This window comes from Mustela lutreola, chromosome 6 (assembly GCF_030435805.1).
Source record: "Mustela lutreola isolate mMusLut2 chromosome 6, mMusLut2.pri, whole genome shotgun sequence".
Taxonomy (NCBI): Eukaryota; Metazoa; Chordata; class Mammalia; order Carnivora; family Mustelidae; genus Mustela; species Mustela lutreola.
In genome coordinates this window covers 71,826,789-71,842,568 of record NC_081295.1, presented here as the reverse complement: position 1 = coordinate 71,842,568, position 15,780 = coordinate 71,826,789, and the positions used below count along the sequence as shown (strand labels likewise).

Here is a 15,780-nt window from a genome sequence, read left to right as displayed (position 1 = left end):
AATCAAGAAAACAATGACATCTAGCTCATGCTTTGTTTGTTTTTTTTTTTTGTTGTTGTTTTTTTTTTTTTTTTTTTTTAGAATTAGTTGAGTTAATGGCTTTAAAATATGTAGAGTACTGCCTGGCATGTAGGCATCATGTAAGTGTTTATCACTATTATGATTATTATCAGTATTTAATAGTATTCTGAATTGTGGCAAACATTCTGTTTGGGCAGGGAAAAACTAGCTAATCATTCAAATCTTCTCCCTACTAAGTTTTATGATTCCTCTGAGGAACTGCTTAAAGAATTTCTTTTTGCTGGTAATGAATAGAACCGTCCCAAGACTTTTTTTAGCACATAAATTTGAACATAATGTTAACTATTTTTCTTCTTGATAAATGGTATATACAAACTAAGTCCTTTGGCACGAAATAATCAACAACAATAATAATAACAAAAACAACAGCTAACCTTTATTTGGTGTTTATGTCCAGTATTATACTAAACATTTTTCATAGCTGATATAGAATGCTGTGAACAATGATAATTGTGATCCCTTAAAAACTGAACTTACGGGGCGCCTGGGTGGCTCAGTGGTTTGGGCTGCTGCCTTCAGCTCAGGTCATGATCTCAGGGTCCTGGGATAGAGCCCCGCATCGGGCTCTCTGCTCCGCAGGAAGCCTGCTTCCCTCTCTCTCTCTCTCTCTCTCTCTCTCTCTGCCTGCCTCTCTGCCTACTTGTGATCTCTGTCTGTCAAATAAATAAATAAAATCTTAAAAACAAAAAACTGAACTTACTCAAATATTCTAAATGTATTTCATTTAAAGATTTAATCATCATATAATCAATGCAAAGGTTTCTTAAAATATTCGTTTCTTCTGTCTTAAACCGAGAATCTATGGTATTTCTCCCTTTCACTTTAGTTTGAAACACTGCACTAAAACATACTTACTGAGTCAACTGTAGCTAATAAGTGGCATACAATGCTCATCTTAGGTGAGTGTAAAGCGCTTCTGAAACAATTTTTTTCAAATCTTAGTTTTGCATTCTTTGAAAATTTGTACTCTTCATATCACATAGCTAAGAAAATGAAAAATCTATTGAAAAGAACAGGCTGGTGGTAAACAAAACTCAAAAATATCTTCATATACACACACAAGCACACACACACACATAACTCATCTGTTTTAAATTTTTACAATATCCTGATGTATGGCAATTATAACTATATACCTGATACACTGAGTTTCAGAGGGCTGTTGCGCTTACTGGTTTTTATTGCAAAAGAGAGTCATCAGCAGGAAGGAAATATTAATCTATACAGCATAGAAAAATTACTTTTTAACTTAGAATAACTATAGAAACAAAAATTTAAACTTTATAGTATCTAGATACAGTTAGCATAGAATCTGATATTCCATTTCTTTCTTTCTTTAAACTTAGTTGAAAAACCAAGAATATGTTACTTTTTGAAATTATTAAAAACAATACCATATAATTTTATTGATCAACTGTTCTGTGGAAAATACTGTGATATACAAAATAAATGAGGATTCTTACCCATGATACAGAAAATAAAACAGCACAAATTCCCATATAAACTCAGTACTTTCTATCAGATTTTTACTATTTTACTATTCTTTCCATCCATGAAGCTTGTGCCTGTTCCCATCTGGGAAATAATTGTGACCCAAAGACTGGTCAGTGTATTTGCCCTCCCAATACCATTGGAGAGAAATGTTCTAGATGTGCACCTAATACCTGGGGCCACAGCATCACCACTGGTTGTAAGGTGAGTTAATTGATTGCTTTATTTTATCCAATCATATTTTAAGAAATTTATTTTGTTAAAGCTTTATAGGCAGGCATTTCAAAGCCAATACTATATTTTAAAACAGTATAGAACTATCAGCAAAGGGTGATTGCAGTCACTATCTCACATTTTACCTGTGGGAGATATGATGAAGTAAGTACACATTTATGAATCTTCATTCATGATTCTTACCAAAAAAGAGGGAAAATTATAATAAAACCAGAAATAGCAATAACTTCATACCTAAGCCAGTGAACTATCTGCAAAGTACAAGGAAATTAGGAACTAATTAGTGGAATTTGCCAAAAATCTATAGTAATTGCCTCCCCCAGTTAGGACTAGGTTTTAATTTTTTTTTTTAATTTTATTTTTTTTCAGTGTTCCAAAATTCATTGTTTATGCACCAGACCCAGCACTCCAGGCAATACGTGTTAGATAGGTTTCAGTTTTTAAGAAGCAGTTGAGAGGATTCTGTGGAGTCCTATTAACAGCCTTGAGCTTGAAAGACTCCTCATTTTGCCCATGGGCATACCATAGAACGTGGCATGACCAGATTCCGTAATGTTATGTTACGTATATAAGGGCTGTTGCAGTTATATCGGTGAGAGATGATCAAAGTGTGGACCCCGTCAATGAGTCTCCATGAAGATGGAGTGGGCTATATTACTGCTGGGCTGACTTGATAAACTCATAGATCTGCAAGCTAAGAAAGAGACAGTTTTTAAGGGCGAGTCCTGGGATTTGCTTTTCAGGAAATTAGATGACATTATTTATTGCGAGAAGGATTATAGGAGACTCAAGTTTAGGTAGGAAAGTTGATGAGTTCAGGATTTTTGTCAGTGTTTTATGAAATACTAATTAAATACAACTCACTTATTTAAAGTGGTGAGTTTTGATCAGTGATTATAGTTGTAGAACCATGTCTTGTGTCCCCTTATAGTCCACTTCCCCTTACCCCTCAATCAGCACCAGGACACTACTGCTTCTCCTTCTATCGCTGTAGTTCTGTAACTTCTACAAATAAATAGAAATTGAGCCATATTCCATGTTGTTGTTCAGGTTTTGTCTTGTTTGCTCTGGGGAGTATTATTTTTGGTCTGGCTTCCTTTACTTCGTATAATGCCTTTGTGATTTATCCACATGGTTGCATATTATTAGTAGCTTATTATTTTTAATTGGTATTTTTAATTTTAATTACATTAGCTGAGATGCTGTGGCTTATGTATTTACCATTTAAAGGGCATTTGGGTCATTTCCAGTGTGAGGTTATTACGAGTAAGTTTGCTATGAACACAGTGGATAAGTCAAAAGTATAGGTGTAGATGTACGATTTCATTTCTCATCACAAGAATACTTCACATCCCTCCCGACACTTCATTGGGGTGTTTATTTACATCATTGCATTGCTTTAATGTCCAATGATATTGAGAATAATTTTATTTATTTTCCATTTATATATCTTCTTGGGGGAAATATCTATACAAATCTTTTCTATTTTGGGTCATTAGTTTTCTCAGTAATATGCTGTAAGTGTCCTTTATGTATCCTAGATATAAGTCTTTTAACATATATATGGTCTATAACTGTTTTTTCCCACTAGATAGCTTGCATTTTATTTCCTCTATAGTATCTTCATCTAATTTTTATGAAGACTAGTTTTTATTGTCTTTTCCTTTCATGGCATGCTTTTTATTTTCTAAGAAGTACATATTTGCTTAAGTCAATATCTAAAGATACTTTTCTTCAAGTTTTAGAGTTTTGGCTTTTACATTTAGGTCCACATTTCATTTTAAGTGTTAATTTTTCTGTTATGGTTTGAGGTAATGGTTATAATTCATTTTTTAATGGATATCCAATTTTTCTAATATCATTTTTTAAAAACTGTTCTTCCCCATTGAATTACTTCAATCAAAATAAAATGACTGTATATGTCCTTCAGACATTTCTGAACTCTATTCTGTTTTGTTGACCTATGTCTGTCCTTGGACTAACACAGTACTGTCTACATCACTGCAGCTTTCTAGCACAGTGTGAAATGAGGTGGTGTAAACTCTCCAATTGTTTTTCATTTCCCGTATCTTTTGAGTACATTGGATCTGTTGCATTTCCATATAAATTTTAAAGTAGCTTATCAATTTCTTTATTAAAAGCCTTCTAGGATTTGATTGGGATTACACTGAATCTACAGGTTGCATTGGGAAGAATGAACATTTAAGAATATTGCATCTTACAATGTATGAATATGATGTACTTTTTAATTTAGTTGCCTATAATTTTTTTCTTAACAATGTTTTATAGGTTTTGGTGTGTAAGTTTTATACATGTTCTGTTAAATTTATCATTGTGCTTCATATTTTTTTTTTTTACAAAATGTTATTTGTTTCATTAAAAATGCAATTATTTTTATGTTTAACTTTTTATACTGCAACATTGCTATACTTATTCTAGTTATTTTTGGTAGATTCATTAGGACTTTCTATGTAGACAATCATACCATCTGCAAACTGAGTTTTACTTCTTCCTTTCCAACCTGTATAAATGTTGTTTCACTTTCTTGACCTATTGCAGTAAAATGTTGACTTGCACAGACAGGAGCAAATAACCTTGCCTTATTCTTTACGTGAAGTAGAAGGCATTCAGTCTTTTACAATTCAGAATGTTGGTATGTTGTTAGCTGTGTTTTATTTACAGATGCTCTTTATCAGTTTGAGGCTATTCCTCCTATTCCTAGCTATTAATTTTATCAAGAATATATGTCCAATTTTAACAAAGTGCATTTTCTACATCTATTAAGATGATCACATAATTTTTTTCTTTTTCAGCTGTTAATATGGTAAATCACATTATTTGCTTTTCAAATGTTGACCCAACTTACAATCCTCAGATAAATCCTGCTTGATCATGAGGGATTATCTACTTTAAATTATTTTAGATTATGTTTGCTAGCATTTGGTAAATGATCTCTGGGTCTCTGTTCATAAGGAATATTGTTTCATAGTTTGGGGCTTTTTTGGTAGTTTAATGTATAATTTTGTTATTGGGGTACAGCTGGCCTCAAGAAATAGATTGGGAAACTTTCTCATAGTTTATGAAGGAGTTTGCATAATTAGTGAAAAACAATAAAAACAAAAATACTTGAGAGAAAAGACAATGAGACCAAAAACTGGTTCTTTGAAATTATTCATTAAATTGGTAATACTCTAAGAAGATTGATCAAGAAAGTTAAAAGGGAGGAAAGAAATAATCAAAATCAGGACTAAAAGAAGGGACATCATAAGGATCCTGCATACATTAAAAGAATAATATGAAAATAATATGAGCAACTTTAATTAATAAATTTGATAACTACACAAAATAAAAATTCTTTCTTTTGTTTAGAGTTTAATTTTCTCTTGTGTTCCAGGTTTCTTAAGATGAAAGCTTAGATTGTTGATTTGAGATCTCTCTTTTTTTCTTTATTGGTTTATGTTAGTCACTATACAGTGCATCATCAGTTTTTGATGTAGTGTTCCAAGACTCATTGTTTACATGTAACACACAGTGCTCCAGGCAATACGTGCCCTCCTTAATACCCATCACCAGGCTCACCCATTCCCCACCCCCTCCCCTCTAAAACTCTGTTTGTTTCTCAGAGTCCACAGTCTCTCATGGTTCATCTCCCTTTCCGATTTCCCCCCCGCTTCTCTCTTTACTAATACAAGCATTTCATGTTATAAATGTCCTCCCAGGCACTAATTTAGTGGCATCCCACACATTTTGATATGTCGTTTGAATTTCCATTGTTAAAATATTCTTACTTATTTTATTATTTATTTGTGATTCATTCATTAGAAGTATGCTATATCTTTCTGTTATATCTATATTATAATACATATAACATATTTGGTATAATTTCAGTTTTTTGAATTTCTAGAGATTTGTTGTATGTCTTAAAATAGTGTCCACTTTGGTTAATGTACTAGCAAATAATGTGTATACTGGTATCATTGGATGAAATCTATAAAAGTCAATTATCCTTAATAATTTTTATGTGTACATATTCTATCAATAACTGAGAGTTTTAATGCTTATGATTTGTCTCTTTTTTTCTTGAGTCCACTCAGGTTTTGATTCATGTATTTTGGAGTGATAATATTACTAGGTGGATACTCATTTAGGATTATTGTATCTGTTTGAAAACTTGTTGCCTTTATGAATATAAAATGTCCCTCTTTATCCAAGTAATGTTTCTTCTGAAAATTTTTTTCTGATAATCATATAGCCATGATTCCATCTTTGTTTTTTTTTTTAGAGAGTTTTTTTATGATGTTCAGTTAGCCACCATCTACTACCTCATCAGTTTTTGATGTAGTGCTCAGCGATTCGTTAGTGGTGTGTAACACCCAGTGCTCATCACATGTGTCCTCCTTAACACCCGTCTTTCTTTTGATTGGTATTTGTCTGGTTTACATTTTTCCAAACTATCATTAATTCCATCTCTTTTCTAATATTTTAATGTTTCTTTTATATAGAATATATTTAAATCTTTGTTGTTGCTCCGATCTTAATTGGATTATTTAACCTTTCCATTTAATGTAAATATCAATATCATTGGGTTAAGTCTACATTTCACTGCTCAGTTTGCCTTATCTGCTCTTGCATTCTTTTTTTAATCTCCACATTTGACTTATTAACTCTAAGTATTTTATGTCTTTTGTCTTTGTCTAGTGATGTACATCTTAACTTTTCATAATGTATCCTAAAATACTAATATACACTTTATATTTAGCATCTTAAAACTTTATAAGAGTAGACCTCTAATTTCCATTTTTTATCCTTTGTTACTCCCTTTCTTGTCCTTTGTCATACACTTTACTCCTCTATATTATATATCCTACACTATAATCTTAGGATTTTGGTTTAAATAGTCAGTTATCTTTTTAAAAGGCAAGAATGCTGCTTTTCTGTTTTTCCACACGTACTAATTCCCATGCTCTTCATTCCTTTGTTACAGACAAATTACTATTTCATATCATGTTTTTTTTCTTTCATTAGCTACATCCTAATTATTGCTATTATAACTTCTAGTATTTCAGGTCTACTGACAATGATTATTTCAATTTTGTGTGTTCAAAAACATTTTTCCTTCATTTTTCAAAGATATTTTTTCTAGGTTTAAAATCCTAATTCCTGGTTTCCAGCAATTTAATTATGCTGTCTTTTTGTGGTTTACTTGTTTATTTCTCATGTGGTGAGTTGCACCTGTTAGATCTGTGGGAACACAGTTTTTACTAAATTTGGAAAATTTCCAGCCATTACATCTCCAAACACTTTGCTGTTCTTTTCCTCCATGTCTCCTTCTGGAACTCATTATGTGTATGTTGGTCCACTTTATATTTTTCCACAGCTAACTGAGATTGTGTTTATTTTTTTCATTATTACTTTTTCTGTATTCTTCATTTTTGATAGTTTCTATTGTTAAGTGTCCAAGTCTACTAATATTTTTTCCTGTGGTATCTAATCTGTTTTTAATATAATTGGTTATATTTTTTTTCATTTCACATTTTTTATCTGTAAAATTTCTATTGGATATTTTTATATCTTTCATTTCTCTCCTTATATTTACATTTCCATTTATTCTCTAGAATATTTAATAATATTTATAAATATTAGCTTTTACAATGATTGTCCACTAATTCCACAATTTTTTTTTATTTTAATACTATTCCTAATGGTTGATTTTTCTTCTGATTATCAATCATATTTTTTACTTCTCTCCATGCCTGATAATTTTGACTTAGATGCCAGATGTACATTTTTCACTGTTGCATATTGGTTTTCACTTTATTCCTTTAAAAAGTATTGAACTTTACCTTGGCAAACAGGTTAATTACTCACTGATGCTTGGACCTTTTTAGGCTTTGCTTTTAAGTTTTTGGTTTAGTTGAGTTTTGTTTTGTTTTGTTTTAGAGAGGGTCTAGAGCAGGCTTTAATCCAAGGGTCATTTAGTTCCACTACTAAGGGGCTAAGTGCATTACTATATCTTTCTACTCTGGCTGTTGGGAATAGGAATTATTTCAAGCTTTCTGTGAGTTCTAGGAATTTTTTCAGCTTATGGCTTTCCAATTTCTTTTCCCCCTCATCCACATAGACTCTTATCTCATGATACACAGATCGGTACTCAGCCAAAGATTTAAAGGGCCTTCTGCAGATTTCTGGAATACTCTCTGTGTATGACTTTCTCATTTTTAGGAAAATATTCTATTGGCCCCATCGATTCTATCTCAGCTTCTCCAAACTCTTGGTTACAGCCTAGAAAATTTTTCCTGCCCTGCTTCATTTGCTTTCCTTCTCTAGAAATCACAGTCCTGTGCTTCCTGGCATCCACTGTCTGATAATAGTTGTTTCTTAGTTTTCATTTTTTAGCTTTTGGTTTTGTAGTTTGACGGCTTAAAAAAAGAAGATAAACCATGTAAGTGCTTTAAAAACTAAAAGACTGTTTAAAAAGAAGGAATGTTTTCTCATATTAAATGCAAGACAGGCACGTATTGCATGGAGCACTGGGTGTGATGCATAAACAATGAATCTTGGACCTTTTTAAATTAAAATTTAAAATAAATTAAAAATTAAAACAAGACAGAGGTCAAATAAGATTAGGGTTGACTGTCCATTAAGAGCACTAAATAAGGTCATTTTGATGTTAGTGAGAGTCATTCTAATCAGTCACATTGGGCTGAGAAATATTAGAACATGATGACCAAATTTGGTCTGTTTGACTCCATGGTAGTGCCCTATAGAGCTGTAAATTATTTCTTTTTTCTGCTGACTTAACACACATGCAGACTCTAATCATCTTTACATATATGATAAAGCATTTGAATGCACTGGTCCAGAATACATAATCTAGAGAAAAATAAGAATATTGATGATTGTTCAAGGAGGTTCAAAGATATGACTTCATTTAGTCATACGATTAAATAAAAACTATACAGGACACATTTTTTTTAGTGCCAATGGCACTGTTAAGTTTCAAGTACATTTTTGGAAACAAAACAAAAACTTCTCAAGAGTTCCAAAGCTTTTTGTGAGTATGAGCAGTGCTGTCAGTTTCTATGACTGACTTTTTGCATGTTCAACTATGAATCCAAACATCTATCCTATCCCTTGGACTCATGAATAAACCCTAAAGAAACTTAAGAGGGTTCCATTCTATCCACAAAATCCTGTGATGTGGCCAAACTCTAATAATCTCCTGAAATTAAAGCTGATGCCTTTTTTAAAAGATTTTATTTATTTATTTGACCGAGAAAGATCACAAGTAGGCAGAGAGCCAGGCAGAGAGAGGCGGGTGGAAAGCAGGCTCCTTGCTGAGCAGAGAGCCCAATGTAGGGCTTGATCCCAGGACCCTGAGATCATGACCTGAGCTGAAGGCAGAGGCTTTAATGCACTGAGCCACCCAGGCACCTCAAAGATGATATCTAATCAGGATATAAATCAAAATGGAATATAGACCAAGTTTCCTTTAAAAAAGTAGTTCTGTGTTTGATACCATTATTTTTACTGGTCGTTGAATAAACATTATGTTGATTGAAGTTGATTGAAAATTTTTGATTACCTTGAACCACTGTTAAAAATCTGAATTTCTGAATAGCTACACACTTCATCATTATTAACAATTACAAAAAAACTCATAGAGTCCTCACAAATATTTATGAGCATGTATTCTACTACTGAAAAATTTGGATGATTATAATCTAAATGAACAGTGATTTGAGATTTATAGCTTCTTTTTCTTTGTGTCATGGGTAATTTCTCTGTGCTGAAGTGTGAGCATACACATCATTTGAGCTTTCACTGGAATAGAATACAAAGCCTGCCATCTTTCACTAGCAGGGGAGTAGTGCATAAATCCTCTATTGCTAAACAAACATTACATCTAATTATGATTTAAGTTTGATGTTGGCTATAGTGCTATCTAAACATATGGTTAATGGTCCCTTTTATTCTCCACTATAACTTCCTGAATAAACTTCCTGATTTGAAAAGGCCCCAATGTCTACTTGGACTGTCATCTAGTCTTTAAGAATTAGTGCTTTGGTGTTATATAATAAATTGGGTAGCAGACATTTCATATTTTAGTTAAAGGATAAGAATGTCTCATGAGACATTTTAAAATGTATTGCATGACTATAATTTCCATAACATATCATACTTTTCTATTTCTGATTGTGGCCCATTTTCTTTAAGTGAGTCAAGGAAAAGTCATTTAGGTGAAAGAACTAATTATTCTTATTTTTTAAAGATTTTATTTATTTATTTATTTTAAAGCGAGAGAGTGAGAGAGCATCGGTAGGGAGAGGGACAAGCAGACTCTACACTGAGCATGAAGCCTGACACAGGGCTCCATCCCATAACCTCTGAGATCATGACCTGAACCAAAATCAAAAGTCAGTGCTTAACTGACTGGGCCACAGAGGCACCCCTCATTATTCTTATTTTGAAATCTCATTCTCCATCTGATGTTTCTATAAGGATGAGTTACTTATGGTGACAGCAGTGGGTTATACTATGCTTAGGCAACTATGTCCATGTTCATAATTTAATAAATAATCACATTTTGGATTTGGGGGTTAAAATAACTTAGAGTAGCATTTTTTTTTCCCCACTGGATAGCACTGAAGAAATAAAAATACTTAATGATAAAGACACCAAAAATAATAAGGCCTAGTGACTATTTTAATGTCAGAATCTGTGAAGGTATTTCAGCAAACATTTGGACAGGAAAGAGAGGATAGATGGAAACTGGTGATTGTACATCACATCCTAGAAAGAGTCTTCTCATACATAGACTACTGTTGGCAAAAACAGAAGCAGGAATATCCCCGGTAGTAGTGGATATAGGGATTATGCTGAGCAATGAAAGTGTGAGAACTGCAAAGGGATATCCAGCCAGACTTGGATCTGGGAATCTGGCAAGTTGTAATGCATGGAAGTCTGCTATAGAGCTACACAGATAGAGATCTGAGAAGGATAATATAACTGTACCAAAAAGAATCCAGTCATTCATGACAAACAAACACCGCATGGTGGAAAACTCGGACACAAAGAGAGATGGCACCCACGTGGATACCAAGTCAGGACTTCCTTGGAAGACAGAAGCCGTAACAGTTATTTAAAAAGGGAAAGTATTGGGGCACCTGGGTGGCTCCATAGGTTAAGCCTCTGCCTTCGGCTCAGGTCATGAACTCAGGGTCCTGGGATTGAGTCCCGCAACGGGCTCTCTGCTCAGTGGGAAGCCTGCTTTCCCCTCTTTCTCTGCCTGCCTCTCTGCCTAGTGGTGACTCTCTTTCTGTCAAATAAATAAATTAATTAAAAAATAAATAAAAAGGAAAAGTAGAATATAAAGAATTGTTAACTGGTTAAAGGTGCTTAGTTACTCAAAAAGCATAAAAGAAGGATATAGGGAGACCTGAAGTAACAGGTATAAAAGAGTAGCTACTATTTTTAGGCTGAGTGAGGGTGAACAGAGTTTGTGGACAAGGACTGGTCTGTAGATGCTGTCCACCATTGCTGTAGGATGTGAGCATCCTGGAGATGCTTGTCAATGTCAGAGCACGTGTGCAGACCAAAGCTTCTCAGAAAGCTGCCAGTGGGGAGAGACTGGCCAGCTGAGATTCTCTTTGGACTACTTGGCTCTCATACTAAAAAGTAAAATAATAATAATGACAATGGTAATGACGAACCAGAAACTAGAACAGAAGACCTCAACGGCCTTATTAGGTCTCCCCTGGACCCACTCTTGACTAAGCTTAACATTTTGCTACCTAATCACAGAGAAATATCTACAGGGACCAAGGAGAGTATCATCAAGCAGGACAAGGAAGGAGGGAATTTAGAGCTCAGAGACAGTAGATTGATCCTTGCTACTGCTGATCTCTAAAAATTATTTATTCCAAGATCCTAAATGGCATTTTAAAATGTGCTTGGCATTTTCATTAAATCGTAATGAGAGATGAGCTCTGTAAATCAAGAGCAGAAAGACTTAAAGAATATAGGACGAAAAGACACACAGAGGAGCACAAATTGAAACTGAGGGAGGTGAAATAGATTATTGAAATTCAGCTAAAAATGCAGTAGTGTAATTAAAAATGCATTGGTGGCAAATACATACAATGGAATTTTCACTGTGGAAAATGCGCACTCTAAAATGGTCAACAGGTCTGAGTGGCAAGTAGGAAAACGGCTGCAGAGAACATGAGGATATCACGGACTGGGCAGACAGACCAAAGCGGTGTAGTTTGAGAATTGTAGGTGATCCTGAAGAAGCAAATGGGAAAGTGAGAACAGAAGCAAAAACCAAAAATAAAATTAAAGGAAAAAATACTGTTGTTCTCAAACTGAAAGAACTCATCAGATTCCAGTATATTAGTAAAAAGAGACTCAAACTTTTAAAAATACTAGCAAAATTTTGAATTATGTAAATAAAGAGAATCATCCTATGCAGACCTAGGAAGAAGAAAATAAGTTACCAGCTAAGCACCTCAAATCTGGCTTGTCTGCAAAATAAAATGCCAGAAACCAACATTCTAGCTAGATGTCACTTTCGTGAGTTCTCTTGCCTTCCCCAAATCTAGTTTGGCGCTCTTGGTATGTTCTCGGAGACTTCTGCACTTCTCCTATTATATAATTCTTATTTCGTTTTGCTGTATATGTATTTACTCACTTGTCTCCCTCTGTTAGACTCTGAGAAAAGTCTCTTTACAGCTTAAATTCTGTAAAAATGAGATCATAAGGTAAAATGACTCTGGTCTAAAGTTCAGTCTTCAAAACAAAAAGTGGTTGAGGAAAACCCTATCTACCTCCTCCTTGCCACAAAGACAGGAAAAAAACACGCATTCTCTCTCTTATTCAATAGGATTATGGTTTATGGACCCTCATCTATTTTAGTAAATGCAGGAAGCAGTTTTAATGTTATGTTCAGTGGTGTTTCCCAAGTGACTAAACTAGCACAGTAAAAAGCATGTAACAGACACATGATGAATATGTGTTTAATGGAAGCATAGAAACATTCAAATTAAAATTTTAAGCTATTTCCCATGAAGTGGTGTTAATGGTTGCTGTTTTTATCTCCTCCATAGGCTTGTAACTGCAGCACAGTAGGATCCTTGGATTTCCAGTGTAATATAAACACGGGCCAATGCAGCTGTCACCCCAAGTTCTCTGGTGCCAGATGTACAGAGTGCAACCGAGGTCACTGGAATTACCCTCACTGCAGTCCCTGCGAGTGCTTCCTGCCTGGGACTGATGACAGGACCTGTGACTCAGAGACTAAAAAGTGCTCCTGTATTGATCAGACTGGGCAGTGCACCTGTAAGGTGTGGTTGTTAAAATACACTAAAGGAAAAACCTTCCCTGGGTTCTCTTTCCATTGGCCACTTTTGACTTCACTCGGTGGTCATGACTCACGCTTCACTACATTAAAGAAATAGATAAACAAAAATTCATTGCCAGACACAGTTTTTATTCATATATGTTCATTTGCGTACAGATAAGCACCACTCTCTAAGAACTTACTTTCAACCCAAATCCAACTTCATTTCCAGTCAATAGAGATGATATATTTTTAATGATAAAGTGGAATTTTTCTTTACATATTTGCTTTGCTTAAACAGGAATAATTTGGGAAGGAAAAAAATGAATGTTCTCTTAAGCATCATCAGAGAAAAATCACAGCTAGATAATAGGACTTCTAAAAAACCATTTCTCTTCAAATTAATCCATAATCACTGTACACTGAAAAATATATTTACTGCTGTGGAAGTTCAGTAAAATTTCATCACATATAAACACTGACATAACAAACAGTGACTACGTGCAAAATTCAGCTCATTAATATTGTTAAATGATGTAGAAAAACAGCCAATTAAAAAGGATAAGAGGGATTTTTCCCCCTTAGATATTTCTAAAAATCAGTCCCAGGATAAATGCAGTGAATACTGTGTCAGAGGTATCTTTTCATGAAAAAAGTCTATGCTAGAGGGACGGAGGACATAGGAAAATGAAATCCAGAAAGTGATTATTAAAATAGTCTTCCAAATTTAGGGAAATGGCAGCATTTGCCATTGAAGCCTCCAGACAAAACACAAAGTCCAATGCTGTATTATTACATATTATAATTATAAATCGTATTTAATTTGCACTTGGTGTGCATATATACACTGTAGAATGATAGTTCTATAAGCCTATATTTTAACACCCTGCCTGTTTTTTACAACTTTGTATCACACCACTGGGAATCAATGTCTCTGTTTTGCTTTTGAAATTCTCCTGACTCTTTCCTATTGTTCACAGAGGATATTAGGAAATGTGTTGTTTAGATCTTAAAACCAATACACAGTAGCCTCTGCAATGTATTTATGTATAAACAAAGCCCTTTTTAGACTTCTGAAATCCTAACAATGAAATTGACTTAACTACATGTGCCATTTGAGATGTGAGTCTCCTACTCAGTGTTTCTTTTTGGTTAATTAAGAAGAAGCATTACTCATTCTCAAGCTTATTTTTCTCATAATCTCATTATGGACCCTGAGGAACTCTGCTCTCCCTTCAGGTGAATGTAGAAGGCATCCACTGTGATAGGTGCCGGCCGGGCAAATTTGGACTTGATGCCAAGAACCCACTTGGCTGCAGCAACTGCTATTGCTTCGGGGTTACTACCCAGTGTTCCGAAGCAAAAGGACTGATCCGCACGTGGGTGAGTAAGGAACCGCTGAGCCATGTAATGGTACAATGTCAGTTCCTGCTTGTATCTTTCAGCCAGGCACTGAGGGATAGGATGCAATAGGAAAACAACTACATAAGCCTTTCCCCATGTGCACATTTAGAACTGGGGCCTGTGACATTAGACAGTTGGGATAAATGCCTTTTTTTTTAAAGTCCTAAAAATAACTCACTTATTGTTGATAAGGAAGTAGATGCCAAGGGAGAAAGGGAGATGTTGCAACTGAGGCATTATAGTCTAGGGTTGGGCGGAAGCTGCATCCCGGAGAGTGAGGGCCCCCGAGCATGAATGCGGGCAGGTGCTAAGGCAGTCACGAAAACCAGAACTTGTTGCACCTTCCCTCAAACCTGCCTTAGAGAATCACAGTCTTTTAGGGGGGCAGCGTGTTCATTCCTACTTTTGTTTTTCTCTAACTCTTCCCACTTTTAAGTTCTATCTTTTATTAGTGTAAAAGACCAATTTTCACAGATGTTGTAGTTCTTACTGTGCAAACAAGGCAGAAAGACTCATCCTCTACCCTGGTGGTTCATGTGGTACGAGTTTTGTTTCTCATCAGAACACCTCCTCAGATCAAGAATGGGGCTACAGAGAGACACACGGTCCCTAACTTAGTTTTCAAGGAGTGCAAAGGATTGGAGCTTAGCCCCCTGCTGTGTTTTGATGCCCATGTAGGTGACTCTGCAGCCTGAGCAGACCATTCTGCCCCTGGTAGATGAGGCCCTGCAGCACACCACTACCAAAGGCATTGTTTTTCAACACCCAGAGATTGTGGCACACATGGACCTGGTGAGACAGGAACTCCGTTTGGAACCTTATTATTGGAAACTTCCAGAACAGTTTGAAGGAAAGAAGGTAAGGACGAGAACTTTGAAGTCGTAGGAGAACAAAGTAAGATGTGTTTTTGGAATCACGCCATTTGGGGCTTTATCTGACATCTCACTCCTCATTTTATTTTGGTAGTTGATGGCCTATGGCGGCAAACTCAAGTACGCAATCTATTTTGAGGCTCGGGAAGAGACAGGTTTTTCTACCTATAATCCTCAAGTTATCATTCGAGGTGGTACCCCGACGCATGCTAGAATTATCGTCAGGCACATGGCTGCTCCTCTAATTGGCCAACTGACACGGCATGAAATCGAAATGACAGAGGTGAGCTTATTAGTTGGGTGCAAGGATGCCAGTGGTTTTGCGTTTAGTTTCATCAAAGTGGTTTCTTTTCCTAT

General features: G+C 35.0%; 1 protein-coding gene across 3 annotated transcripts in view; it reads left to right on the top strand.

Moving 5' to 3' along the window:
• LAMA2 (laminin subunit alpha 2) overlaps positions 1-15,780 on the top strand; it is a 645,363-nt gene that overhangs the window by 408,115 nt on the left and 221,468 nt on the right. For all 3 annotated transcript variants that reach the window (XM_059177585.1, XM_059177583.1, XM_059177584.1), the window contains 5 exons: positions 1,640-1,776; positions 12,915-13,151; positions 14,387-14,530; positions 15,230-15,409; positions 15,518-15,706. In XM_059177585.1, coding sequence (XP_059033568.1) covers positions 1,640-1,776; positions 12,915-13,151; positions 14,387-14,530; positions 15,230-15,409; positions 15,518-15,706 — 887 coding nt within the window. The remainder of the gene's footprint in view (positions 1-1,639; positions 1,777-12,914; positions 13,152-14,386; positions 14,531-15,229; positions 15,410-15,517; positions 15,707-15,780) is intronic.